The 25,772-nt window shown below is 48.0% G+C and overlaps 2 protein-coding genes across 8 annotated transcripts; one reads left to right on the top strand and one right to left on the bottom strand.

The window, feature by feature from the left end:
- Window positions 1–650: 650 nt before the first annotated feature.
- nab2 (NGFI-A binding protein 2 (EGR1 binding protein 2)) lies at window positions 651–11,374 on the bottom strand. Of its 5 annotated transcripts, none has more exons than XM_035389328.1 (8): window positions 11,290–11,374; window positions 8,933–9,066; window positions 5,660–6,532; window positions 4,755–4,888; window positions 4,053–4,104; window positions 3,523–3,658; window positions 3,141–3,326; window positions 651–1,977 (listed from the first exon to the last, which is right to left on the bottom strand). In XM_035389328.1, the coding sequence occupies exons 3-8, from the start codon at window positions 6,524–6,526 to the stop codon at window positions 1,964–1,966; spliced, it is 1,389 nt and encodes a 462-aa protein (XP_035245219.1). In that variant the 5' UTR covers window positions 6,527–6,532; window positions 8,933–9,066; window positions 11,290–11,374; the 3' UTR covers window positions 651–1,963. The 5 variants fall into 5 exon arrangements, with proteins under 5 accessions (XP_035245219.1, XP_035245218.1, XP_035245216.1 ...); XM_035389327.1 differs by having other exon boundaries at window positions 10,766–11,358; XM_035389325.1 differs by having other exon boundaries at window positions 8,933–10,726; window positions 11,290–11,358.
- On the top strand, window positions 9,442–22,135 carry dnajc14 (DnaJ (Hsp40) homolog, subfamily C, member 14). 3 transcript variants are annotated; one of them, XM_035389323.1, is made up of 7 exons: window positions 9,442–9,491; window positions 12,755–14,255; window positions 14,635–14,741; window positions 15,378–15,497; window positions 17,611–17,771; window positions 19,389–19,494; window positions 20,862–22,135. In XM_035389323.1, the coding sequence occupies exons 2-7, from the start codon at window positions 12,804–12,806 to the stop codon at window positions 21,169–21,171; spliced, it is 2,256 nt and encodes a 751-aa protein (XP_035245214.1). In that variant the 5' UTR covers window positions 9,442–9,491; window positions 12,755–12,803; the 3' UTR covers window positions 21,172–22,135. The 3 variants fall into 3 exon arrangements, with proteins under 3 accessions (XP_035245214.1, XP_035245212.1, XP_035245211.1); XM_035389321.1 differs by lacking the exon at window positions 9,442–9,491 and adding an exon at window positions 11,422–11,515; XM_035389320.1 differs by lacking the exon at window positions 9,442–9,491 and adding an exon at window positions 11,448–11,932.
- The last annotated feature ends 3,637 nt before the right edge of the window (window positions 22,136–25,772 follow it).

Here is a 25,772-nt window from a genome sequence, read left to right as displayed (position 1 = left end):
TAAGCATTTCAACAAAAGTGGATTGTGTAAATTTTTGCAGATGCAAAATGATTTCAGTAACTGCATCATAAAATATTATTATAATGCTTATTAAGGCCAAAAATTATAGTTTTAGTATACTGCTTTCATTCTGACACCAACCTTTGCATACCCATGGTCGTAATTTTTGGTAATAGGGCCTAGGCCATAGGCTTTAATTACTTTACTTACTATCAGGGAGGATTTCGTAATTTGTGACTACACACTCAAATCCATGTGAATAAAACTCAGGCCAACCTATAAAATGAGTCAGGAGTATGTGGTTCAAATCGGATTTCATGTGCCTGTGCGTAACGCGGAGAAGACCGGAAGCAACGATGACTCACCGGGCTCGCGGACAATGCCTGCATAGGGATTAAAGGTGCACAGCTGGAGAAAATAAAAACGGTCGCCTCGGGCCTCAGGCTAGATGCTGCGCTACCTCACTGCGCGCCTCCGATCGGAATTCCGGGTTAAAAATACTACTATAAACAATGATAAATGGGCCACTGGGACTGGCCGCCATGTTAAAATGTGTCCTCATCGTCATGCATATTTTGTCATATGCCACGTCATACTTTGGGTGTTTAAAAATGAAAACAATGTGAATGTAAAATATAAACAGAAAAAAATTAAACGATTAAGTAATATTTTTTATTTTAAATTAACCAGATAAAATACACTCTGCACCAAAATAAAATAGACTGTCTACAGCCAAAGAGCAAGAGAACAGTTAACAATTAAATTACTAGTCTAAGACATTTTTGTCTTGAAACATTTATTGATACTGAATTCATTATCACTACCACTCTTAACAAAATACCCCCATTGACCACTGATATTTACAATGTTTGTATGGTATCTAAAGATGTACATTCCAAATGAGGTTCCCCGCTTTCCCAAATTTAGTGTTGTACAGGATGTGCATTTGAAAATGAACCTGAGAAACAACAGTACAGCACATGTACATGTGTTTTCACCTGGCTGAGTCACACCAGTGTAATATTAGTTACCTCCTCCAAGTTTGTCATTTTCAATGGCTGTGCTCTCCCTTGTTTATTATTATTATTATTATTATTATTATTATTATTAATAATTGTAATAATTATAATAATTATAATAATAATCATAATATCATTCAATATAGCTATCATTCACTTAATACAAGGGTTACCAGATTGCCGAGAATGCCACAGAACAGGTGCCATAGTCCGCACTGGCACTAGAAGCACAGTAATATACACCAAAATTCAAAGAAAGGAGGAGATTAAATGTCTGTTTGTTAATAATACCCAGTTAGTATTAATTATCTACATTATGTACCCATTCCAGTCCAAACCTCCATAATCATGGTTTTCGCATGTTCATTACATAAAGACTGCCTCCCCAGCATTCTGGTTCTACACAAAGAACAGGAACAAAGAAATAGCACCAAAAATTACTGCTCACTGCTTCAGGACTGGGACCACAGTACAGTACTTTCTGAGTTGCTTTAGTTTATGGTCTTTTGCCATCTGGTGACAAGAAGTACAATGCATTTTGGGTAGATCCACAGCAAAGAACCAAACAGCAAGTCCATGAGTGAGCAATGTAAGTGAGTACATGATTATGTGAGTGAGCACAAGAGAGTGGACACTTTCCAGTGCTGATCGGCTGCTTGGCCACAGCCAAAAATCAACTGTGGAAATTTTGACAGTGCCCCCTATAGGTGAGTCATTTGGATGCAGGTTGGTATGTACAATGCAAAAGGATGCTGTGAAAGTTTATTGCTGGATGAGCATCCACAGAGATGAGGGAGGTGAGGGGGGAAGGGGGCAGTAAATTTTCGCAGAGGACAAAGATCAGGTGGCACATGGGTTCTTATTTTCCACTGTGGTAGGAATCCTCTTTGGGGTCAGAGGAGCTGTTCCTCTGGAAGACGGCAGTGGGACCCTCTCTCAGCAGCTTATTTTCCTGGCTCTGTGAGTGATGAGAAAAGTATGAAATATGCAAAATATAATTAAAAACAAAGACAACTCATGTTTGCTTCAGCAGCCATGTGCATTTGACCTCTGACCCCAAGGACCTTTTTGATTATTTTGATATTCTCATACTTAAATAACACAAAAAAACATGAACAATAATATAATTTTTGATGAATGTGTGTTCTAAACAGATGTATAAATATAATAATAAATGTATTGACTTGGTTATTTTGATTCCAGGGAATTAAAATTATTTTCTACGCACATAGCTATTTTTGTACCATTAAAAACAACCACAATAGTCACAAACCCTTCTGCCTTCTCTCCTTTCTGAGAGAAAGAGAAAGGAAATGAAAAAAAGGAGAAAAAAAGGAAGGAAAGGAAAAAAACTTTGTGCCTTGGTGCCAGCTCCCGGCCCACCTTTTAAAAAAAATGTTTTTACTGAGCAGTGTTGAGTCAATTCTCAGCCCACACACTTCCTCCCACTTTGAGCTCCTCCTCCCTCCACCCGCCCCCAACCCCCCTCCCCCAGCCTCCCTTCCCCAACCCAAACGCCCACTTGTCATTACAGGGCATTTATAAGCATTCTGATTCTGACGCAAAGAGGGGATTTCCAAATCAACATCTCATCTTCTCTCTCCTTCTCTCTCCCCTCCCCCCAACAAGGAAAGGCTAGAATTAGCACACACTCGCAATAAGGAAGGAAACCTTTGCAAGGTGGAACCACTCAATCGTTAGAAACAGTCACCACATTGTACAGTATGGAAAAAGGCCAGAAGATTTCACAAGTTAAAGTGGGTAAGGACAGCATTATGTACTGTGTCATACACACTCTGCCTGAAGTCTACCAATGTATCAGATTAAGTACCTCCATATATAATAAATTAACTCTATTTCTATTAAACCTGCTGCTGTAGTATGTTGGGGAAATGTGGATAGCTGGAAACTTTAATTTAAGTCCATTATTATCCCTGTATTCATAAAGTGTCACTGTTGGTCTAGGATGACTTCTGCCTTTGAACTCTTAAGTTTATAATATGGGTCAGGGAAAACTCACCATGGATCAACATTCCTCCTCCTAAAATGGGCGCTCATGTTGTGAGGGTATTGATACTGCTCTGTCTCAGTCTGTTTGCACTGTTAAGCCAGACAATTTACCTGTGCTATGGATACCGCCTGCCTCTGGGCTGATGTTTCCTGCTTGGTCATGTGACACCAGCTTAGCCAATCGTAGCCCCTCGTCCACAAGCGTCTGTTGCATGAAGTGCCGATTCCAGGTTGGCGGGGCAGAGGTGTTGGGGGCGGGATGATGCAATGGGGATTGGCTAGGCTGTGACCCCACGTCTGCTCAGGCAGTAAACAGTCATTAGAATCGTGTTTCATTTTTTAAAAATTCAATTTAAAAATACCTGCCATGTCACATTTCATTTTCCAAATAAATAAAGGCTAATTCTTTCCATGGTGCAGCGTTTTAACAGTTAAACCGCTGTCCGATTTCAAAAACTAAAATGTCTGAAGAAAGGCATACGCATTTCCATACCCAGTGTCAGACCATCCCGGCTCTCTCCTGACAGACTCTCCTCGTCCGCCCCTGACCTCGTCGCCCCCTGGTGGCCGCTTTCCGACCCCGTCGCTGACCCCTCCGAGTAGGAGGACACGCACTCTGACATGGTTTCCTGCGACAGCGAGCCCGCGTCACTCTCCCACGCACACGCATCACATGAGCTCCATCCCACAGCAGTAACACCCACGACACACCCGAGACGCACGAAAACATTCCACAGACACAGCATGAGGCAAGTGCCACACTCATTTTTAATCATCCAGTCGAGTCTCTGGCCTGCCTCGTAACGTGTCAGGTCTACTGACAGTACACTTGCTTATGACTTGTAATGTGTACTATCCAATCAAATGCCTCCCTCAGTCTGGACATCTTTTCAGTTCTGAATGTCTCCTGTGTGCAGGCTAGGCTCCACACACACAGGTGTTTTGCTCTGTCGCTCTAACACCGCTTGGTCCCAGCTGCTTGCCAGTGTTGCGGAACGCTGGCATTTGAAAGCTTGTGCTCACCTCCTGCTTGATCTTCTTCTGCGGCGGCAGGGGGCTATCGTCTGCGTTCGTCCTGTCGGGAAAGGACAAAATTAAATTACACAGTGAAACGTTAACAGCCTTAATTTAACTGCAACAAAGTCAAACAGGGATCATATGTGCTCCATCAGAGGAAACTGACTCTTAACATAAATCTAAAATATGTAGAGCTTCATTGTGTGAAAGGCTAATTTTAAATATGCCACAAAGCTCTTCATAGTACAGATTTACCTTTAGATTCACTTTCCTCTTGTGTATCCTCCATACCAATGGCAACAAGCCCGTAAGTGAAGATGAATGAGTACCTTGACTTTGTCCAGGTGCAATATTACTTTTAAACAAGGCATCAACAATCGCAAGCCATTAATGGGAACAGAATGCACCATATTGACTTAATGTATTCACCGTGCTCTGACTCCTTGTTGTGCATGACCATACACTGACCCAGTAATGCACATGACCATACACTGACCCAGTAATGCACATGACCATACACTGACCCAGTAATGTGCATGACCATACACTGACCCAGTAATGCACATGACCATACACTGACCCAGTAATGCACATGACCATACACTGACCCAGTAATGCACATGACCATACACTGACCCAGTAATGTGCATGACCATACACTGACCCAGTAATGCACATGACCATGCTCCGAACCTGTGACACTCTCACCTGCTGTTTCTGAGGTTGGAGGTGTAGGCACAGTCCCGTGCCACTTGTCTGGCCAGCGAGAACAACTCCACCCGCCGCAACAGCAAGGCGTTGTCGTGGATGCAGAACTGGGCAGCTGCTTCGTTGATAATCATCTATTAGCACATGAGAACGTACATAAAAATAAATATACCAGTCCAATAAGCAAGCGTAACTAAACGTGTGTAGAAAAGCACTGTATTCTGCTTACTGATGGAAATTAAATCAGCACAGTAATCTATCTGCATGATCTGACATTTTTGCCACATTTATTAAATACAGCTAATTAGCTCATTAAACTCATTAAAGTCAACTGGTAGAAACAAAAGCCTGCACAGTGGCCCTCCAGGAGTGGAACTGCTTAGCCATAATATAAAATGACGTAGATCTTCTGGTTCACATTTGCACATCCCCTGTCACTTGCATTTATTTTCGCTAACACCCACATTACTCCAACTAATCACAGCACATATACACTTCAGGATCGTGTAGTGCCAAGACAACTGCTTGGTTGGGAAGACCGCTGTAATGGATATCTCTTTGATCAATGAATGAAGCCTTCAAACCTTGAACCAAAGTGAAATGTTAGTCCATTATCAGTTATATATACTACACTGACCTCTTGTTGCCCCTGCACCATGCATGCACTGTGTCACAATATATGTGTCAATTTGCTCTTGCACCAATATCACCAAGACAAACTTACATTTATTTTACTTGGAGAATAAAGTGTTTCTGACTGGAATCCAATGCACTAAATACAGGTTCATTGATTAAGGAAGTGTGGACCATTCATTAGTGTGAGATCGATTTTGCCTGTATTTTACCACCCAAATGCACCGTAAACTTGGCCCTCCTTCCCTGCATGTGTCTTTGTGCCAGCTCACCTCATGGTGCGTTAGATGCTTGCTCTCTCTCCTCTTAGAGTCGAAGCGTCCGTAGATCAGGCTGTATTTGCGAATCTCCTCCTCTTTGGTGGGGTCCTGGGGCTCCATGTCAAAGATGTGTCCCAAGGTCTTGGCCAGCTTCTTGTTCAGCTTGAGCAGCGATTTGGCCTCCCCCGGCCCCCCCCTGGGCAGGGTGCTCAGAAGCTTCTCCACGCTCTCCCCCACCACCCGTGCCGTCTCTGGGTCCATCCGCCCCCCTGGCCAGGCCGAGGCCTGCGATGAGGAGGCGGTGGGGGGGCTGGAGGGGGCGGGGCTGCAACGGCCCTCGGTAGCCCCCGACGCCCCGCCACCATCGGGGTCCGGGTCAGGTTTCGGCCAGTGGGGTTCCGCGGGGGACAGCCTGTCTCTGTCGAGGCTATCGGGAAGCTGGGGCGATGCCTGCGAGCAAGGGCTTCTGGGGCTGACGCTCCGCATGGGGGTCAGGGACGCCCGCTCCTCCCTCTCGCACGGCGACCCCGCGTGGCCGTTGCTCAGGGACTTCCTGGCCCCCGAGCTGGCTGCCCCGCCCGGGGCCTCCACCTTAAACAGAGGGACGCTGTGCACTGGGAGGTTGGCCAGCGGCTGGTTGAAGAGGGCGGGGCTGGCGGCCCAGTCACGCAGGGCCTTCTGCAGGCGCCGCACGTGCAGCGGTTTGGTTGCCATGCCGACCAAGGCCATGATCTCCAGGAACTCCTCCTCCCCGGCCTCGCACAGCTGCTGCACGTCGTCGCCGCCCTGCTGGATGAAGGTGTCGTAGTAGGCCAGCAGGTTGGCCCGCTGCAGCACGCGGTACAGCTGCAGCTCCCCCAGCGTGCGCGGCAGCGACATCGTTCCCTGGCAACGGACAGAGGGATTTCGTGAGAACACGCGTGAGGATCCATGTCACGTGACAGGAGAGGCGAGAGGTGAGGACAAACAGGAAAGGAAGAAGCTTTGAAAAAGAAATGATTGAAGATGGAAGAAGCAGAGATAACAGAATTTCTGTTTCAGGGATGTATGCGAATGCAGACACTGACACAGGATCTACTGTAATTAGAGGTTTTCATACTCAAAAAAGTGAAGACCTGTGAATGCATGTTTGTTCCAATCACCCTAGGCATGGGTGAGTCCAGTACAGGTTGCAATGGCTGCAATGGGTAAATTCAATTTAAAAGCATACCTCCAGATACTGTATATCATCCAAGGCAGCACACAGTCTCGTCCCAATCCCCAGGTTGTGATGGGCATGTGTATTATTTTTATAAATGATAAACCATTTGTAACTGATTAACCTTTAAAGATTTGATGAATAATTGGTGACATTTATGAAAATAAGAATAAATAAGATTTACACAAACAGAATTTTTTTTTCTGAAATGGCAGCTGCTCGTGGAAAAGTACACATGCTTCATCGCTATGTTATTGTTTGTTCATATACCCGCACATTGTCAGCCAGCTGACCTGTATATAGAACGCAGACACTGTACTCCTGTTTTTTTGCTAACAGATGGTGTTGTTCAATTTTGTTTTCAGATCTGACAATTACATTACGTACATATAAAGTTTTTAGATGTTCACTCAAATACTCATTTAGGCAGGGCTGTCTGTTACTTAGGTGGGCCACCTAAATACAACTGATTTTCAGTTTGCAGTAGGTCATAGCTTAAAGGACACAGTCCAGTCACCCAAAACTGTAACGAAAACCATTTTTTAAATATCTGCTAATGGTAATAGAAACATCCTGAGTATGGCAATTGTCCTTTGTCTGTTATGTTCAAAGCCGTTGCTTATCTGGGCCTTTACTAATCAATTTCCCACACGTGGATCCTTTTCAGATGTAGCAGCTCAGCAAAATGCTTTGTAGTTCTGCTTTGTAAAAAAATAGTTTTGAAAAAATGCTGCAAGCAAGCAGCATTATTTCGTTTTTGAAGCAGTTATACAGTTTCATATCAGTTAGCATGGAATGCTATATATCTGAAATTGGCCTATGTTGGCCTGCCCATAAATAATTTGTCATTCTTGTCATAATCTTCTCAATCAGTATTACTTGCATAATTTCTAATTCCGGTTTACATGCATCCTTCTGGCTATGAATAAGAATACACAGTTTTTCACTATTTGGCATTATAAAAAAGTAAACCATATGAAACTTTATGAGACCGAAGTGCAATACGAGGTCTATGATATATGTGAGTTTGGTCATAGCTATTCTATGGTTTGAGATTTAAGAGATCTATTCTCAGTCTAAATGGGGAATAGGCCCTGTCAAAAAGATCTACGAGCCTTCATCCCCTAAATGATAGTGTAGACTGCAGCAACATCAATGGCAGTTGAGAAGTGTTTTTACGCTCGTTTCAAAAAGGCATTGACTGTTTAAGGGATAATAATATTAAATATTATTTCAGTTTTAGTGTATGCTGTCCATTGGCCCTTACAATTTATTTGTGCGATTAAGGATATTTTAGATTTTACAGAAGTTTCTGACGAATTGCTGCTTTTACAATAGCTGATAGGTGCATTATGGGGTTTGTGGTCTAATGCAAGAAAACAGACTTACACAATATTTTATTATGTGGAAGAGGACGTGTTGTTTTTTCGTTTGACTCGATGTGCACGTTGCCCTGCTGAATAATACTGGTGTTTGTGTAGAAAGGATTTCGTGCGACTGTAATAACCCTTTCCAGACCTGTTTGTGAATACAAAGTCTAGAAACATAACATCGCTGCACGAGCTTTTTTGGAATTAAATGAAGTTTTAATGTTATTGCTTTAGACCACAAACCCCCGAATGACCCTGTACTAGCCATTGTAAAGCTGGCTGGTAATCAGAAAGGAAACTTACTTATTTGTCATATCCTACATAACCTGCGTAAAAACTGCCTCGGCCAATCGAAAACGTACACTAAAAAAATAATATTATGAAATAATATTAAAAACAAAAACCCAGAAACTGAACTACCCCTTTCACTGCTATACAGTGCAAGAGTTTTCAAACGCCGAAGACAAGAAATTGTTTAATCAACAGCATCCCCTGTAGGGCCACAGCCAATAAAACACTTCACTATCGCTCTGTGGTGTGTTGCCTATGTCAACTGAGTAGCATGTATTTACTCTCCACATATAAGGATAATAACACTAACACATAGGGGAAAGTGGCACCTGGTTGCCTTTAAACGCATGACAGTCCTTGGGAAGTACACACCATGTACAACATCATTGTAACACAAACATAAAATATTCGTTGTGGCACGCTTACCTCGTCCGAGTCCGACAGCTTGGTGGTGACAGAGACCCTTTCGCGCTGAATGATGCTGGAGTTCTTGGAACCGTGTCCAATGTCTACACGCTTCACGTCGGCTCTGAAGACCGACTAGGAACTATAATTTGCAGCTGAGAGATAACGAATAATGTCAGAGCTCAGTGCTAAATGATCTCACCCCTTTTTGTATATGGCCTTTGATATCCAATTAGCGTCCGTTACACGTTCTCCACCGCGACAGGACAGGTGTAGTAACGTCCAGGGTATGAAAAAAGAACTTATGAAAACTTTTGTTGCGCCAGCTTGAAATCCGAGGCGAATGTTCTCGGGTAATTTAGTGTTACTTCGATAAATTATTTTAATAGGTTAATGCTATATTGTCCGTTTTCCCCTGGATACAATGTTTTCTATCTGTCCAATAGTATTTCGTTGGCTACTGTCCTCCCTAAGCGAATCGCATTGTTAATAACAACCTTTTTGCTGGATGTGTGGGTGCGGGAGACCCGGGGGCGGACTGCAGCACGCCATCTGACCGAAACAGAGCCCTCCTCTACCGGTGAGAGAAGGCGGCTTTCCAAGTGGGGTGCGCGGAAGGGGGGCTAAGATAAAGTGCGTTTATCTTTACTATAATTTATACTTTTCCAATAGAATGCGCATGTGAATTCAACGCATCTATTCCCCAGCTGAGTCAAAACGTTGGTTATTCCATAGTGAAATGTTACGTAGCCTAAGCTGATAAACAAGTTAGCCTATTGTACACCGTTAAAGCTACGATGGCGAAGAAATATGAAAAGATCTCACAGAGACTATAATTTGAATTAGGCTTATGTATTATTTTGCTAACACTGGTAACGATAACAGCGTAGGACCCTACAACTATTTAAAATACAGATGGGAATCTTCTTTGTTCGAGATATATATTATATATTTAGAGAGAGAGATATCATGCCAGCAGGGCGCTCAGCTGTGTGGGCTGCTTCCGTCGGTTTTTTTTTATAGATTCTTTGCGTAAAGCGGATAAATTGGGGGATTCCCCGGTGACGCAATTTACAGCTGGAAAATTATTGGTTGGGGGTGGCAGCCTATATATAACGTTGTATAAACACTGCTACAACATTATTTACCACAACCTTACTGCGATGGTTAAAAAATACAATTGCTGCTTTGGTCTAACGGAGTCTTCTCCACGGTGAAATCCACAGATAACGTCTAGGCTGTGGTGGATAGTTCAACCTTCGGCGTTCCATGCTGTCCCTTGGCACTAGCACAGTTTGACCATTGTTTCTTGGCCCCACCCACCACCATATTCGGATTACTCGTGGGTGTTGCAGCATGCCGAAACTGCGTCTCTTCATGATTCACGTTTGATGCTTGAAAAAAAAAAAAAAAACGACAGGCCTCCAAATCCATATTGGGATCGCTGTAAACAAAATACTTTAAATACTTTTTATTAGTATTTTGTATACAGCCATCCAAGTATGGACTTGTAGGCCTGTCGTTAGTTAAAGGCATACTATGCAGGATTTTTTATTTTACACACTTCAGCCGAATTCGTGCTCCAGCTTCTATTCATGCAAATTCAAATACATAACATATACAATAAAATAGGACAATTTGGGCAATAAAGAGGATCGTATTTAGAGTAGAACCCGAAGGAGAGTTCAAACATAGACTACAAGAGGAGGCCTGCTCTAGAACAGCACTTGGGTGTACAGTAGGAGAGCAGCTGTGGATGGATAGAGGGATTCAGACAACACTGGAACTCAGCTGTTCTCTTCTATTGTGACATTTCTGTAAATAACAGGAGGTATGTTCAAATTGCATGTTCACCTCAGGAGAAGGCAAGGATCACTGCTTGTAGCTACATTAAGCTCCTTAAGGTTTGGGATGAATACAGTTGTTTTTTTTTCTTCTTGATTTGGCTCCGTACTCCCCAACTTTCAATTTGTAATCAAATAATTCATACGTGGTTAAAATGCAGCTTCTCAGCTTTTATAAAAATGTATTCAATAATATCTTCATATATTTTGGTTTCACCAAGTAGAAATCACAGCACCTTTCATACATATCTTTAAAATATGGAATTCTGTCTCAATCCATAATTTGCATGTGATACATGGCAAAACAAGCCTACAGTGTGGAGCTACGACTACGCATTTGCTTTAAGTTGCACGGTAAGAACATTAACCATACACTCTGGTCCTTCTGTTTAAACGGTATAAAAGTCTAAACCAAAATTACATCAATGGAATAAGTCTATTGATGTAAGGAGCTTACAATAGAAAACAGGCAAACACATTACTAGCATTAGCAAACGGCGTTTTGTATTATAACTGTAGTTCGTCATCATTTACCTTCTGCAGCACAAAGCACGTTAGCTAGCTAATTATTTAGCCAGCAGTGCTAGTCCCATTACAGTTCATTGGCTAGTCCGTTAAACTGTGACATCGGCGGAAATTAGACTGACGTTTCACTTGGTGCCTCCAAACCGAACCTCGGAAGTGAAACAGAAAAAGACAAACAACAAGAGCAAGAGAGAGTGGTCTGGCTGGCTAGCTCTTAGCCAGCGATGAACGAAATGTAAGAATGTTCTGAGAAATCGAGGAGATACATTTTCGATATAATAATTATATAGACTAAATCAGATGTTTGTAGCAAGAGAGAATGGCGACGTACTGCCACGCATCGTTACATGGTGTGATAATGGATGCAAATGTTAGCTAACTAACTGGCTAACGGTTGATGTTACGTGCTTACTGCTAGCCTGGTAGCTAGCTACCTGGATAGCTTGCGAATTTAGCTAGCTAGCTCCGGCTACATCGGCCAGCACAACAGCTGGTTACAGCGAACCAGCTTGCAAACTAGTCCCAGTTAGATATTGGTCACTATACCTAATAATACAAATACAGAATTAGCTTGCCTTTGTTCTTTCGACATAGGTAGTTGTCTAGCTAGCTAAGTGTGCTCAGCTAGTCACTTCTCAAATGCAAGAGAAAAGTAAGTCGGAGCTACTTCCTCTTTCATCTTGTTTTAGCTGCCGTTAGCTAGCTTATGCGAAGTATCTTAATAAGTTTTGTGAGAGCTTATCGGTTAGTTGAAATACTACCCGACTTATTTTTTTAAGCAATCTAGTAAATTGACGGTACTAGCTAAGCACGTTTTGTTAGCCTGTTGGCGAAACACATTTTGTAACTTAGCTGGAGAGGTACAGTCCAGTTGCTAGCCCACAAGAATAACCACAGTAGACTAATGTTAGCTGGTTGGTTAACGTTTCCTGTCCAGGCTTTGGTGCGTCTTTTGCAAGAATGCTTACAAAATTCCTGCCAGCTAAATAGCTAGATATAACGTTCCTAATTCAACCGGTGCAGGCTGTCTGCATTTGAGCTAGCTAACGAGGTAACCGTCAAGATAGTTTGGGTGTGTCATAATGCATATTGACCCAAAAACTACTGTTGCATTCCAGAGTATTGTTAAATACAGAAGAATTAATCCCTGATCCTGTGAATGTCATTGCCGGTGTGTTTGTTAAACAAGCAAGCTAGCTGGTTTATGGAAGCTTGGGCCGTCTACGATGGCTTAGTTTGGTACAGCAGCGTCGCTGCCTGCAGTAAATTAAATTGGGTTGTTCCAGATAATGACGTAGACCTATTTGGTCAAGGTTTAAACATGAGTTAATGATTATTCAAATTATTCAGTTACAGTTTGCCAGTGCATCAGACGCTAGGGAAAAATAATGAAATTCTTTTGTGATTCTGTTATTTATACTCATCCATCTGATATTTCTGTGTGTTTCCTCTGCCCCTCTTGCTGATTGCTCAGGCAAGAGAAGGTCTGTGGGACATGAGGCTGCTGGATTCTGAGCCCTGTGATGGATAAGCCTGGCGATGCTGGCCAAGAGCCCCCAAAGTCGACCCCGGTGCCTCAGAGCTGCGGCTGTGGAGGGAGTGCCGTGGGCAACGGCGTGTGCCACGGGCAACCACGCCCTCGTGTGGCTGACTCCGCCCCCCTCCTGAAGACTGGAGATGAAGCGGAGGATGGCGTCGGGCGGTGGGCCGCCCCCACTGTGGGAGTGGAGACGTGCGGTGCCTTGAAGGAGGACCGGCAGGGAGAGCAGGAGGAGGAGGACGACTCGCCCGGCAGGGAGGAACAGGAAGTGGGGGAAGCAGAGCCACATTTGAAAGAGCTCTTTGACGCTGGACTGAGGAAAATGGTGAACGAGTCTGGCTTCAGCCCTACCTCCTCCCCCTCTGGCTTCTTGTCCGGTGACGGCCGTGGGCGTGGCCAGGGGGAGGAGACTGAGGCCTGGCGGCTGTCTGGAGAGGGAGAGGCGGCGGAAGACGTTGAACCTCCCTCCCTTTTCCCAGGAGACCCGTTCCTTGAGGAAGAGGAGGGCGGGCCCGAGGCTGGACGCCCGGGACACGATCGAACGGAGGACCGGGACGGGGACGGGGACGAGGAGGAAGAGGAGGAGGAGGAGGAGGGTGCCGACGAAGACCGGGACGGCAGAAGCGACGACGGGAGGGACTGGAGGGCGGGCGGGGACCTGGGGCCGCGGAGGCCCAGCGGGGGGAAGAGAGGGAGGGGCCGCGGGGAGCCGGCGCCGGCGGCGCCCTCCAAAGCGCCGCTCTCGGCCGGCGGGCGGCACAAGCAGGCTCGGCGGCGGAACCACCACCACCACCACCACCAGGGGCGGGCGCGGGGCGGGGCGGGGTCCCGCGCGGCCGCCGCCTGCCGCGAGCTGCTGGCCGGGTCGCTGCGGCCCTGGTGCCTGTCCTGCCTGCGCATGGTGGTGGAGCTCATCGTCCTGGTGGCGCACCGCTGCGGGGAGGCGGTGGAGGCCGGCGGGGCGGCGCTCTACGCCTCGGGCTCCGCGCTCCTCCGCAGGGCCCGCGACCTCCCCGTCCTGAAGGCCCAGGCCGGGCGGCTGCTGGGCGGGGCGGGGCGCCTGGGCCGGCGGGCCACGGCCTCCTGCCTGGCCGGCCTAAGCCGGGCCGCCCTGCTGGGGGGCGCGTGGGCCGGGGGCGCTCTCGGCCGCCTGGGCGGGGAGCGGGGGCACCGCTGCTGGGCCACGTTCCGGGACTCCCGGGCCTGCAAGGCGGCGGCCGCCCTGTGGGAGAAGGTGGCCGGAGCGTTTCGGGGGCGCGGCCAGCGGGCCTCCCCCGGCGGGGCGGGGAGGGCGCCTCCGGGACAGGAGCTGGAGAGGCTGCTGGAGCTGGCGCAGATCCCCGAGGACCAGCTGGACCCCTTCGCCGTGCTGGGGGTGGAGGCCAGCGCCTCGGACACCGAGCTGAAGAGGGCCTACAGACAGCTGGCTGTGCAGGTGAGCCCCTGGGCTGAAAAGGCTGTTTCCAGCCAGCTGGCTGTACTGGGGAGGTTACCAGCAGAGAGGTTTGGTTATGTTTCAGAAATTGTATTATATTCTTAAACACTCAGTCCCATGGACTGGCAGTAGACCCCTGTGTCTGTTAATCATGCTGTCCTGAACAAACGTTGATGGAAGTTTATGTCCAAAATAATGCAACGTCGTGGCGTGTCACCCTGCAGCTCTGTTCATGAAATAAGGCAATTAGCAGGTTTCTGTTGGGCCAGAGATCCGTATAAAGATAAATCTAAAAAGGAAAGTATCTACAGTTTCAGTCCTGTCCTTTCTTCCTTTCTCTTACTCCTCCTCCCCCTCCCCCCCCCCCCCCCCCACCCAGGTGCACCCCGATAAGAATAAGCACCCCCGTGCCGGAGAGGCCTTCAAGGTCCTGAGGGCGGCCTGGGACGTCGTCAGCAACCCGGAAACGCGCCGGGAGTACGAACTGTGAGTGGGGCCCGCCCCGGGAAAGCGACGGCTCTGAGCGCGTGATCCCGCGGGACGCTCGCCGCATCGGCAGTCGCAGTTTTGCAAAAGAAATACTCAAAAGATTTGCTGCCGAAGCAGACTGGCATCTGGACAAATTTGGTTGGGCTTGTAGTTTCTTCACTGTTTGCGTTGTACTTCAGATGGCTTTTCCTCTGTTTCGCGGTTGTGACTTTGTCATGACTTGCACGATTGTGAAGCTTCGTGATCAGGCTAGACTGCCATTGAATTTAGACCTTCTTGCAGTGCTTAAATAAATAACTGGTGTGTACGTGTGGTTGGAGACTGCTCCCACAGTTCTTATTCTGCATAAACAAAATACAGCATTAAAAAATGTTTTCTGTTGCCAGTCAGGAAATGCTTGCCTATTACTCTATCCCTGATGTATTTTCCACAAGACATTTGGCAACAAAAATAGTCCTCACATTCCAGATTTGCATTAGTACATTAGGTGTGCTTAGCTTCAGTGTGAGTAACTTTATGACATTTGTCATTGTAATTTGCTTACAGAAAATGGAAATGCTGTACTGGCACTGTACTGAGTTTTGACTGTGTAGCTGTACAGTGCTGACTGACCGCCTATTTCCTCCCAAACAGGAAGCGCATGGCAGAGACGGAGCTGTCGCGGTCCATGAACGAGTTCCTCAGCAAGCTGCAGGACGATCTGAAAGAGGCCATGAACACCATGATGTGCACCAAGTGCGAGGGCAAGCACAAGTAAGAGAGAGAGAGACTGAGACAGAGAGAGAGACTGCGAGAGAGAAGATAGAGAGCAAGACAGAGCAGATGGAGAGAGAGCGAGACAGAAAGAGAGAGGCCAAGAGCGAAGTAGAGAGCAGAGAGACTGAGAGAGTGAGATAGGGAGCAGATGGAGAGAGAGAGCAACAGATAGCAGAGATAGGGAGTGAGACAGAGCACAGATGGAGAGCAAATAAAAAGAGAGACAGAAAGAATATGCACAAGAGGGCCTTGTGGGTTTCACTACTGACCTGTCAGTCACAGGACAGAGCAAGCACTGAGCGATGATTAGAGCAGCACTGATCTGGCACTGAGCGATGATTAGAGCAGCACTGATCTGGCACTGAGCAGTGATTAGAGCAGCACTGATCTGGCACTGAACGATGATTAGAGCAGCACTGATCTGGCACTGAGCGATGATTAGAGCAGCACTGATCTGGCACTGAGCGATGATTAGAGCTGCGCTGATCTGGCACTGAGCGATGATTAGAGCAGTACTGATCTGGCACTGAGCGATGATTAGAGCAGCACTGATCTGGCACTGAGCGATGATTAGAGCAGCACTGATCTGGCACAGCGATGATTAGAGCAGCACTGATCTGGCACTGAGCGATGATTAGAGCAGCACTGATCTGGCACTGAGCGATGATTAGAGCAGCACTGATCTGGCACTGAGCGATGATTAGAGCAGCACTGATCTGGCTCTGAGCGATGATTAGAGCAGCACTGATCTGGCACTGAGCGATGATTAGAGCAGCACTGATCTGGCACTGAGTGATGATTAGAGCAGCACTGATCTGGCACTGAGCGATGATTTTGGAGCTAAGCGACTGCGTAGCTCAAGCGAGGATGCGCGTATCTCAGAACTCCTGCATAGCAGGTTGTGCATAAAAAGCACGTGAGTTCCTCAAGTCAGGATCTGTCTCTCAGGATCCGTCTCTGATTGTCTTGACGTATCATTTCCACAGTACTGTAATAGCGCTCCGGCCACCCCGCACGCACTGAATTGGGTTAATCAGCACTGTCAGCCGTTCTTTCAGCATGTTTCTGGTAGAGCAGAGCTCCAAACAAATGGTGCGTTTGAATGTGATGGAAAGCAGCATGTGGGCGGAGCCGAGAGCCGGCTTGGCGGCGAGTGCAGGCTGATGCCCCGTGCGCGATCTGCCTGGTCTTCAGCGCTGCAGGGCAGAGCGCCGCCCTGGAGCTGGGGAGGCTAAGTGCGGCGGCTCGCGTGTGCGGTGCAGCGCTGCAGGGAAGGCGTTCGGTCAGCGGCCGCTTCCCCGAGCGGTCGTGGCCTGAGCGCTGGGGGGGAGCAGGCCGAGGGCAGCGAGCCGAAGGTTATCCGCTCTTTTACCGCCGCTGTCGCTAGAGCGTATCCTCAGGTTTGTTTTTTTTCAGGGCTGGGGATTTCTGGGAAGCGGCGGCAGGTCAATTCTGAATGGGCCCGCGGGTCGATGCTGTAAGACAGGGGTAGGCTGCACTGGTCCTGGAAATCGCCAGAGATGCGCCTAGCTTTTCTCCATCCAAACTCGTGACTGCGAAATTGTATGATCAGGTTTAATGAACCGTGGCAACCAGGTGCTGGGGGTTCTTCATGGTCCACCATTCAGGCTCTGGGTATTCATGCTTAAGCTCAAACTGGGAAGGAACAGATACCAGAACCTTCACCGGCCCTCTAGGACCAGGGTTGCTCAACCCTGCTCTGAAACAGCGGTTCTCAAGTTCGGTGCTGGAGGGACTCCTGTGTGTCCTGGTTTTCATTCCATATTTACCATCTTAAGCTGTTGTAATTTTTTACTTATATTTGTTAATACAATTCAGGCTTGCTGTCATTTGCTTTGTCTTTGAATTCTTCTTTATCTTGCGATTTGTGAGTTTTAGTCTCCCATATGATTACATAAAGAGCAGTAAAACTGGGCTTGGCCACTGAAACTCAACCGGTCGCTAAGTAAAGTTGAAAGACAATGCAAATGACGACCCTTAATTGTGTTAACAAATATAAGGGAAAAAATTACGAACTCAAACACGTGTTCAACGTAATTTAGCAGGAGATTGGTTGGAACGAAAACTGACGTTTTTTTTTTTTGCACAGGCGGTTCGAGATGGAGCGGGACCCGAGCGAGGCGCGCTTCTGCGCCGAGTGCAACAAGCGGCACGGCGCGGAGGAGGGCGACTTCTGGGCCGAGTCCAGCCTGCTGGGCCTGCGCATCACCTACTTCGCCTTCATGGACGGGAAGGTGTACGACATCACCGGTACGCCCTCGTCCCCTTGCGCCTCCGCTCGGCCAGCCAGCGGAGCGTCTTAGCCGACTCCGCGCTGAGTCGCGCGCCTGCCGGAACGTTCCGGTAAAGACGGGCAGAAGCGCGACCGGCGCGCGTGGAGGTTTAGCGCTCGTGCGTAGGGGTTTAGCGCTCGCGCACATAGAGGTTTAGCCCTCGCGCGTGGAGGTTTAGCGCCCGCGCGTGGAGGTTTAGCGCTCACGCGTGGAGGTTTAGCGCCCGCGCGTGGAGGTTTAGCGCTCACGCGTGGAGGTTTAGCGCCCACGCGTGGAGGTTTAGCCCTCGCGCACATAGAGGTTTAGCCCTCGCGCACATAGAGGTTTAGCCCTCGCGCACATAGAGGTTTAGCCCTCGCGCATGGAAGTTTAGCGCGCGCGCGTGGAGGTTTAGCCCTCGCGCACATAGAGGTTTAGCCCTCGCGCATGGAAGTTTAGCGCCCACGCGTGGAGGTTTAGCCCTGGCGCACATAGAGGTTTAGCGCCCGCGCGTGGAGGTTTAGCCCTCGCGCACATAGAGGTTTAGCCCTCGCGCATGGAGGTTTAGCCTTCGCGCGTGGACGTTTAGCGCTCGCGCACATAGAGGTTTAGCGCTCGCGCGTGGAGGTTTAGCGCTCACGCACATAGAGGTTTAGCGCCCGCGCGTGGAGGTTTAGCGCTCACGCACATAGAGGTTTAGCGCTCACGCGTGGAGGTTTAGCCCTCGCGCATAGAGGTTTAGCGCCCGCGCGCGTGGAGGTTTAGCGCTCACGCGTGGAGGTTTAGCCCTCGCGCATAGAGGTTTAGCGCCCGCGCGCGTGGAGGTTTAGCGCTCACGCACATAGAGGTTTAGCGCTCACGCGTGGAGGTTTAGCCCTCGCGCATAGAGGTTTAGCGCCCGCGCGCGTGGAGGTTTAGCGCTCACGCACATAGAGGTTTAGCGCCCGCGCGTGGAGGTTTAGCCCTCGCGCACATAGAGGTTTAGCGCCCGCGCGCGTGGAGGTTTAGCCCTCGCGCATAGAGGTTTAGCGCCCGCGCGTGGAGGTTTAGCCCTCGCGCACATAGAGGTTTAGCGCCCGCGCGCGTGGAGGTTTAGCGCTCACGCACATAGAGGTTTAGCGCCCGCGCGTGGAGGTTTAGCCCTCGCGCACATAGAGGTTTAGCCCTCGCGCACATAGAGGTTTAGCCCTCGCGCACATAGGGGTTTAGCGCCCGCGCGTGGAGGTTTAGCGCGCGCGTGTAGAGGTTTAGCCCTCGCGCACATAGAGGTTTAGCGCCCGCGCGCGTGGAGGTTTAGCCCTCGCGCATAGAGGTTTAGCGCCCGCGCGTGGAGGTTTAGCCCTCGCGCACATAGAGGTTTAGCGCCCGCGCGCGTGGAGGTTTAGCGCTCACGCACATAGAGGTTTAGCGCCCGCGCGTGGAGGTTTAGCCCTCGCGCACATAGAGGTTTAGCCCTCGCGCACATAGAGGTTTAGCGCCCGCGCGCGTGGACGTTTAGCCCTCGCGCGTGGACGTTTAGCCCTCGCGCGTGGACGTTTAGCGCTCGCGTTCTCTAGCCCCGCGGGCCCGCGACGTGTTTAATTAACGTGATTAATCGCTCCCTCCCTTTTCCCAGAGTGGGCCGGCTGCCAGCGGATAGGCATCTCCCCCGACACCCACCGCGTGCCCTACCACATCTCCTTCGGCTCCAAGAACAGCAGCGGCAGCGCCACACGCCACAGGTACCCGCGGTTAGCCGCCGCCGCCGCGGCTAACATGTCTGCAGCGGTGGTGATGGGAAATTCATACAACCATTATTATTGATTATTATTGATATTATACAGCTGTTGTGATTGCAGTTTCCCTGTGCTGGAAAGGAGCGTATGCCTACATTATATGCTTAGTCTGATTTATAAGTCTGATTTAAATTAAAAAACTAGATTTACTGTATAAATTGTGTACTTTTGCAAAAAAGGTAAGAAAAATAAGGAAAGTGGGAGATGTATATGGGACTGTGGGGGGTGGGTGGGCGCAATTACTAAGTAATTGCTGTTGAGGTACTCTTGAAGTACTTGCTGTTCAAACCACAGCTTTCTTGCAATTGTTTCCATGCGATTACAAAGGTAATCAGTAGGTGGCGCTTTTTCCCCGTCTTATTGTGGCCTTGTTTTTTGTGTGTAGCCAACCGAAAGACATTTAAAACTCATGGTCACCCTCGGCATTATTCAGTAGGCTACCGCTCCATCCGTACACTTGCACCATTTCTTAAATAAATAAGCCTGTCATTGAACTGAAAATATTGACACTTCCTGCCTTAAACCTTTGTCAAATACATAAAAATAAGTCTATTTGTGTAAAACATGAAAATAAGTAGTGCCGTAGGCCTACACATTATACCTGAGCAAAAACGGAAGACATGCTATCACGTTGAGGCCATTGCCTGTATCTCTATGAGTGTGCCGGTTTAGGCAACACCCCTGAGGTTCCGGGCACAGAAGATGAGCATTTATTTTTGGGTTGTGCTCTAACCCCAGACAGGGGTGACTGCTTCCAACAGAGGCCAGTGAGGGTGGTCATTTTACCACCACAATATCTAAACAAGCTGAATTCAGAATCTGGGTGTTTTAAGTGTCTTAGGGCAAAAGACTAATGGGCTGATCACTGACTCTGTATACAGTCTCTATTAGTCTCTCCATTCAATACCCTTTGCTCACTTTCAGAACTCTTTCACCCTAACCCCCCCCCCCCACAGCCCCGACCTGTTAGTTCAAACTGTAGGTTAGAACTCCTGTTAAAACCAAGCTGAGGTGTATGTAGAAAAGTGCATTTTACATGGTGCATGGATGATGTTGTGTTTGTCCTTCCTTCTATAACTGAGAGGTCACATGCGACTACTTTTTAACCAGCAACATTCATGTGAAACAAAATGGGGGCGAAAACATCAGAAGCATAAAATACATCCACGGTGGTGGAAATGTAACTGTGAGTTAGCCGTAGCCGTAGCCGCAGCTGAGCCCAGGTCCCGGTGCGGGTGTTGGTTACCGAGCGCTGGGGTTTGGCGCTTGGCGGTGCTTCCTTCATGTTCTCCGTCTGGGTTCCTGTTCCTCAGGACGCCGTCCGAGCCGCCCCCCGGCCCCAGCTCCCCCGCTGACCTCCAGGACTTCTTCAACCGCATCTTCCACGGGGGGGCCCCCAACGGCATGGCCGCCAACGGAGGCTTCTTCCCCCCAGGGGCCCCGCCTCACCACCCCCCAAGACCGGGGCCCGGGCCCGGGCCCGGGGGGCCCTTCTCGGCCCCCCCGCCGCACACGGGCTTCTTCGGCCCCGGCGGGCAGAGGGCGGACCCCCCGGAGCCCCGGACCGAGGGCCCCAAACCCCCCCGCAGGCGCAAGAAAGTCCGCAAGCCCTTCCAGCGGTGAGCTCCGCCCCCCTCTCCACGGAAACGCAGGGACGCTGGAAGGCCGATTGGCCCGTTTCCCTCCCGCCCTCCCCAGACGGACAGACCGAACTGAAGGAGCCGACGCGGGGAGCAGGCCTCTGTCGAGATGGGGAAGCCCCAGAGGGTCAGGCGGGGGTGGGGCGGGACTGTTTTTAGTTTCGTTTTTCTCCTGGGTTGATGTTTCTGTTGCACCTTGGGAAACGTAGCCATACGATTGGAACCCGAAGCCTACGGTTACAGCGACACAGCGGGGCACTTATATTCAGCTTGTATGCGTTGTGGTTACATTTTTAGGTTCTGCGTTGTTGGCCACAGATCACGCACACACACACACACATACACACACACACACGCACCGCAGCCCTGTCCATAATCTGTGAAGGAAGGGGGGGGGGGGGGAGGTGGGGGGCTTCGAGTCGACGGGTCCTAACGTTGCAGGCTGACGTGGATAATTCTGCAGGCACTATGCTGGACACCCCTCAGGCCGGCGCCACACCGAACGCACGCCGTCCTCGCCGTCATTTCTCCGGCGTTCACGCCAGAGCTCCCCCCTCCCCTCGCTTCTCCCGGACGTTTCTGACATGAAGATTTCCCGCGCGCTCCGGAGGCCGTCCCAGCGGAGCGTTTCCGCGCAGCTCAGGAGCCGCGAAGTCGCTAGCCGGCGGCGTGGGGTCCTAAAGCGGCTCGGACGTCCGCCTCGAATCTCACCCGCCGCCTCCACCCACTGCTGGCAGTTTCCCGCTCTCTCCGTCGCCTCCGCCCGTCCCCGGGGACCCCGCTAACCCCTCCGTAGCGAGTGCGACACGCTTCGGCCCGGCGTGCGGCCTACCTGGGGTGCGGCCCTAGTGTGGCCCTTAAAGGAGGGAGAGCCTCTCCCAGTGACTGGTGCTGTGTGTGTGAGCGTGTGTGTGTGTGTGTGTGTGTGTGTGTTTGTGTGGGGCGTGTGTGTGTCTGTGCGTGTGTGTGTGGCATGTGTGTGTGTCTGTGCGTGTGTGTGGCGTGTGTGTGCGTGCGTGCGTGCGCGCGTGTGTGTGTGTGAGTGTGGGGCGCATGCGTGTGTGTGTGGGCCCACGCGTATTTGCCTGGCTCTGGAATGCGAGCCGTCCTTGGCGCCTCCCCCCCCCCGAGCCAATAGGCAGCGGCCCTCGTCAGTTCTGGTGTCAAGAGCTTTGTGAAGGAGTTCTAGTGTCAAAGAGTAATCCAATGAACCGCTTTGTTTGGAATTCAGCTCCCGTGCGTGACACTCTGTCTGCAGATATATATTTGGGTTTTGTTTTGCTTTTCTCTTTTTCTTTTTTTTTTTGAATACAGATGTACATTTTATTCTAGTAAATGAAATGTTGAAATGACTCACGGAAGATTGTCGCAGTGCCCTGTTTGCGGTTTGACCATTTGTTTTTTCCCTTCCCCTCCCCCCCCCCCCCCCATTAAAAATAATGGTTAAGTACTGGTTTTGTTTTTATTTAAATTTCAGTCCCATGGGTTTAAATGCTGTGGTTGATTTGGGATTGTGAGTCCGGTTTCAGGCTTAATTGGTAAGTCTGCTAATTATTTAGTGCTGAAGAACTGGGGCTTTGAGAATCTCTTAAACTGTATATGCAAAAATATATATTGCAAAAAAAAACACATCTGTTTTGACAATCATTGGGGTTCAATGTGTGGGACAGTATTCATTATTTTTGTTCTGTGTAAGTGGAGAGGCAGATTTTAATACAACTGTATTGTAAAACACAATGGCTGTTTTAAAAATGATTCTCTTTCTTTATTTTTGTGTTGATAGTAAAGTTGATTTCCTACAGACTGTGGACTATTTATTTTAATTTTTTTTAATGACAAATCCCTTAAATTCAGCTATTCTGCCTGCATATGATTCATGCCACTTTGCAACATCAAATTTTTTTCCAGTCTGTCCCAGTATTGGTGAAGTTCACACCTGAAATATAACTGCTAGTTGTAATAAGAGAAAGCCCTGTACGATAGCATGGGGAAACCTTGCTGCGTTTTCAAAGGGTAGTTCAATTCAAATTTTTGTGTTTTATAGGTTTGTGAATGTGTGTCGATTTATTTTGTGTGAGAAGTCGAGAGTTGATGTTGACCCGAACTGAGATACAGGACTGGAGCTGCTGGTCCGTCCCAGTCAATCCTCACCCCCCCCCCCCCCCCTTGGCCTCTCACTCCGATCACAGAGTTAGCTCTGCCTCGACGGGGAAATATCAGTAAATAGGCGGGGGGTCTCCAGTTCAGTATCCTGCATATTTACATAGAGCAGTTTAATCCTGTAATGAAATGTATTGGCCTGTGTTTTGTATTGTGTTTTTTAACACTGTTGCATTTTAGCTATATAGCTCCCGTTTGCTTTAGCGTCTGATGCATGTCTGATGTCGGAGCCTGGCTGAACCTGCACTTCCAAGGGACAGCTGAGGAGGAACTGGGTTGTGATCGCTACTGCAGGCCTAGAGGGGTCCAGCGAGCCCCGTTGTAGCAAGCTGGGCGTTTTTAGCATTCCGTCGCCGAAGGATAGGAAAATGGTCTTATGTTCCTTGTCAGCTAACGTAGATTTTCAGATTTATTTTCTTTTTTTTTTTGTTAATTAATCACTTTCCATTTGAGGCTTGTTGTTTGTGCCCCAGATTATCTGGACTAGGAGGAAGGGCTTAACGCAAACAAAGACAAAGTCCTGCAGTGATTGCCTGTTCTCGGGAAACGTCTCGTATATCCAGCATTCCCGTTCTCTGGAAGAGTTCTGTGTAATTACGGGTAAAAATAAACACTGTCCTCAGAGCTGATTGCATGTTGTGCAGGGATTATCTCAAGAAGGTCTAGCATTCACCAGGCTGGCAGGCTGGGTTTCTAGCTGCTGGCTAGCTCTGCTTGTGATCCAGACATCCAGCTTGTAGGGTTACGTAACGGACACCAAGATGTTAATTAACGAATCCAGTTTCACCGCGATCACTTAATCTGCATAAATGTATGTGTGCACTGCTGAGTCATTCCATGGGAAATGGACTAGGCTGTCAGGACTGTTCCTCACAATTCCTTCATGTTTATTATGCTTATTCCTTACCTACCTGCCAAGACAAAAACTGAAGCTAGAGCTGCAGATACCGAATAGTTACCACAAAATCAATGCTCATCCAAAATGGCCGCCTTTTACGGAGTCATCATATTTCAGGTGTCTGTATCTCTGTAGAAAATACGGATGAGCATTTCATTTGTTTTTTAAGGTTACAGGAGCAACCAAGTTATTCATGCCTTTAGTCATCTATGCAAAATAATGGCTATAAATGCATACTGGTGATAAATCACTGGAAGAAACTCACATGGACATATTTTTCAGCCTCATTCATAATTTCATGGAGATATGTGCACAGCTACTTTGTGGAAATGGACATCACCGTCACATAACCCCTTCATGTTAAAATGGTAAATTAAGTTATACTGTTGTAATCTCTACTTGAATTAAATATAGTGTTTGGCCACCAGACTTTGCTGTTCTGGTTCAGTGTTCCAACAGAAAAACTCACAAACTACAGCCCTCAGTGTGCAAGATTATATTTCCTGCAGTTTATAGTTGTGAAATGTCGCTCTCCTTTCCTGTGTCCAAAGAGTGTGTTGCATCAAGATATGGTCCATAATCAGGATTAAGAATAAACTGAAGGAATTCCATAATGATGATGACCTGGTACACATATCAACATTATATCACTTTTTTTTATTTGTGGATGTGTCATGACTTCACGATTACGCACACATAGGACTTTTCATTCTGAAACATCTTTTTAACTCACATTTTTCATGTGCTGCATTCATATTTGGGACAAAATTGTACTCATTTTGTGTTCTTTGCATTCTGTATTATGTATTTTCTTCTTTGATGTCCTTACAATCAGATAAACCCCCTAAATCGGCAGCCATTTTGAAACCTTTTTTGACTGTTAAACTATACGTTACCATGTCTAAAATTCTGTTCTATTCAGTTTAGTACACAAAGGCAGCCTTTGCAAACTGTTTAATGGATTTAGAATTTTTAAAAAGGTGATAAGACGTTGAAGCCAGTTTCCAGTACATCCATCTCAGTGTTAATTGCATTGTATGCTAAGCAGAGTCTGTGCTTCATCTGGTTCAAGTGCCTGTAGCATCTTGGCAGTCAGGAATACGATTATAAATATTGTGGTATTATAAAATAATGATATTCATTCACAAGATCCTGTGAGAATAATATGAAGCTGTGAAAGAGCACAATGACATTGTGGTGTACTGTAAGCTGTCAGTTGGCTACAGTCCTTGCGACTACTGTGAGTATGATCCAGTATTATGTTTTTGATGTACATGCATTTTTCTTGTTCAGCATTGTGTTACTTCAGTATTTTGGTTGTTGAGTCATAAGACACCCACATATTTATTGCACCCCCCACCCTGTGTCAGAAAAGGGCAGTTTAATTCGCCACACAGAGTGTCTCCTAGATACGCAAGCAGTGACTCACTGGATTTCACGCACAAAAAACCCTTTTTGTTTTTTGACACAGAGAACATGTCTGTTCTTGAGTTTTGGGGACAGACTCATCACTCGGAGCCACACAA

Source organism: Anguilla anguilla, chromosome 13, assembly GCF_013347855.1.
Source record: "Anguilla anguilla isolate fAngAng1 chromosome 13, fAngAng1.pri, whole genome shotgun sequence".
NCBI classification, from domain to species: Eukaryota; Metazoa; Chordata; class Actinopteri; order Anguilliformes; family Anguillidae; genus Anguilla; species Anguilla anguilla.
This window is presented reverse-complemented; position numbering and strand designations above follow the sequence as displayed.

Excerpts from the sequence above, each read along its gene's own strand:
- nab2 (XM_035389328.1), bottom strand. The coding sequence starts at position 6,526 with ATGTCGCTGCCGCGCACGCTGGGGGAGCTGCAGCTGTACCGCGTGCTG. Across the intron at positions 4,105-4,754 it reads TCCAACCTCAGAAACAGCAG|GACGAACGCAGACGATAGCC; the intron begins GTGAGAGTGTCA and ends CTTTCCCGACAG. Across the intron at positions 3,327-3,522 it reads CCGGGATGGTCTGACACTGG|ACGTGGGGTCACAGCCTAGC; the intron begins GTATGGAAATGC and ends CTGCCTGAGCAG.
- dnajc14 (XM_035389323.1), top strand. The coding sequence starts at position 12,804 with ATGGATAAGCCTGGCGATGCTGGCCAAGAGCCCCCAAAGTCGACCCCG. Across the intron at positions 14,256-14,634 it reads ACAGACAGCTGGCTGTGCAG|GTGCACCCCGATAAGAATAA; the intron begins GTGAGCCCCTGG and ends CCCCCCACCCAG. Across the intron at positions 17,772-19,388 it reads GAAGGTGTACGACATCACCG|AGTGGGCCGGCTGCCAGCGG; the intron begins GTACGCCCTCGT and ends CCCTTTTCCCAG.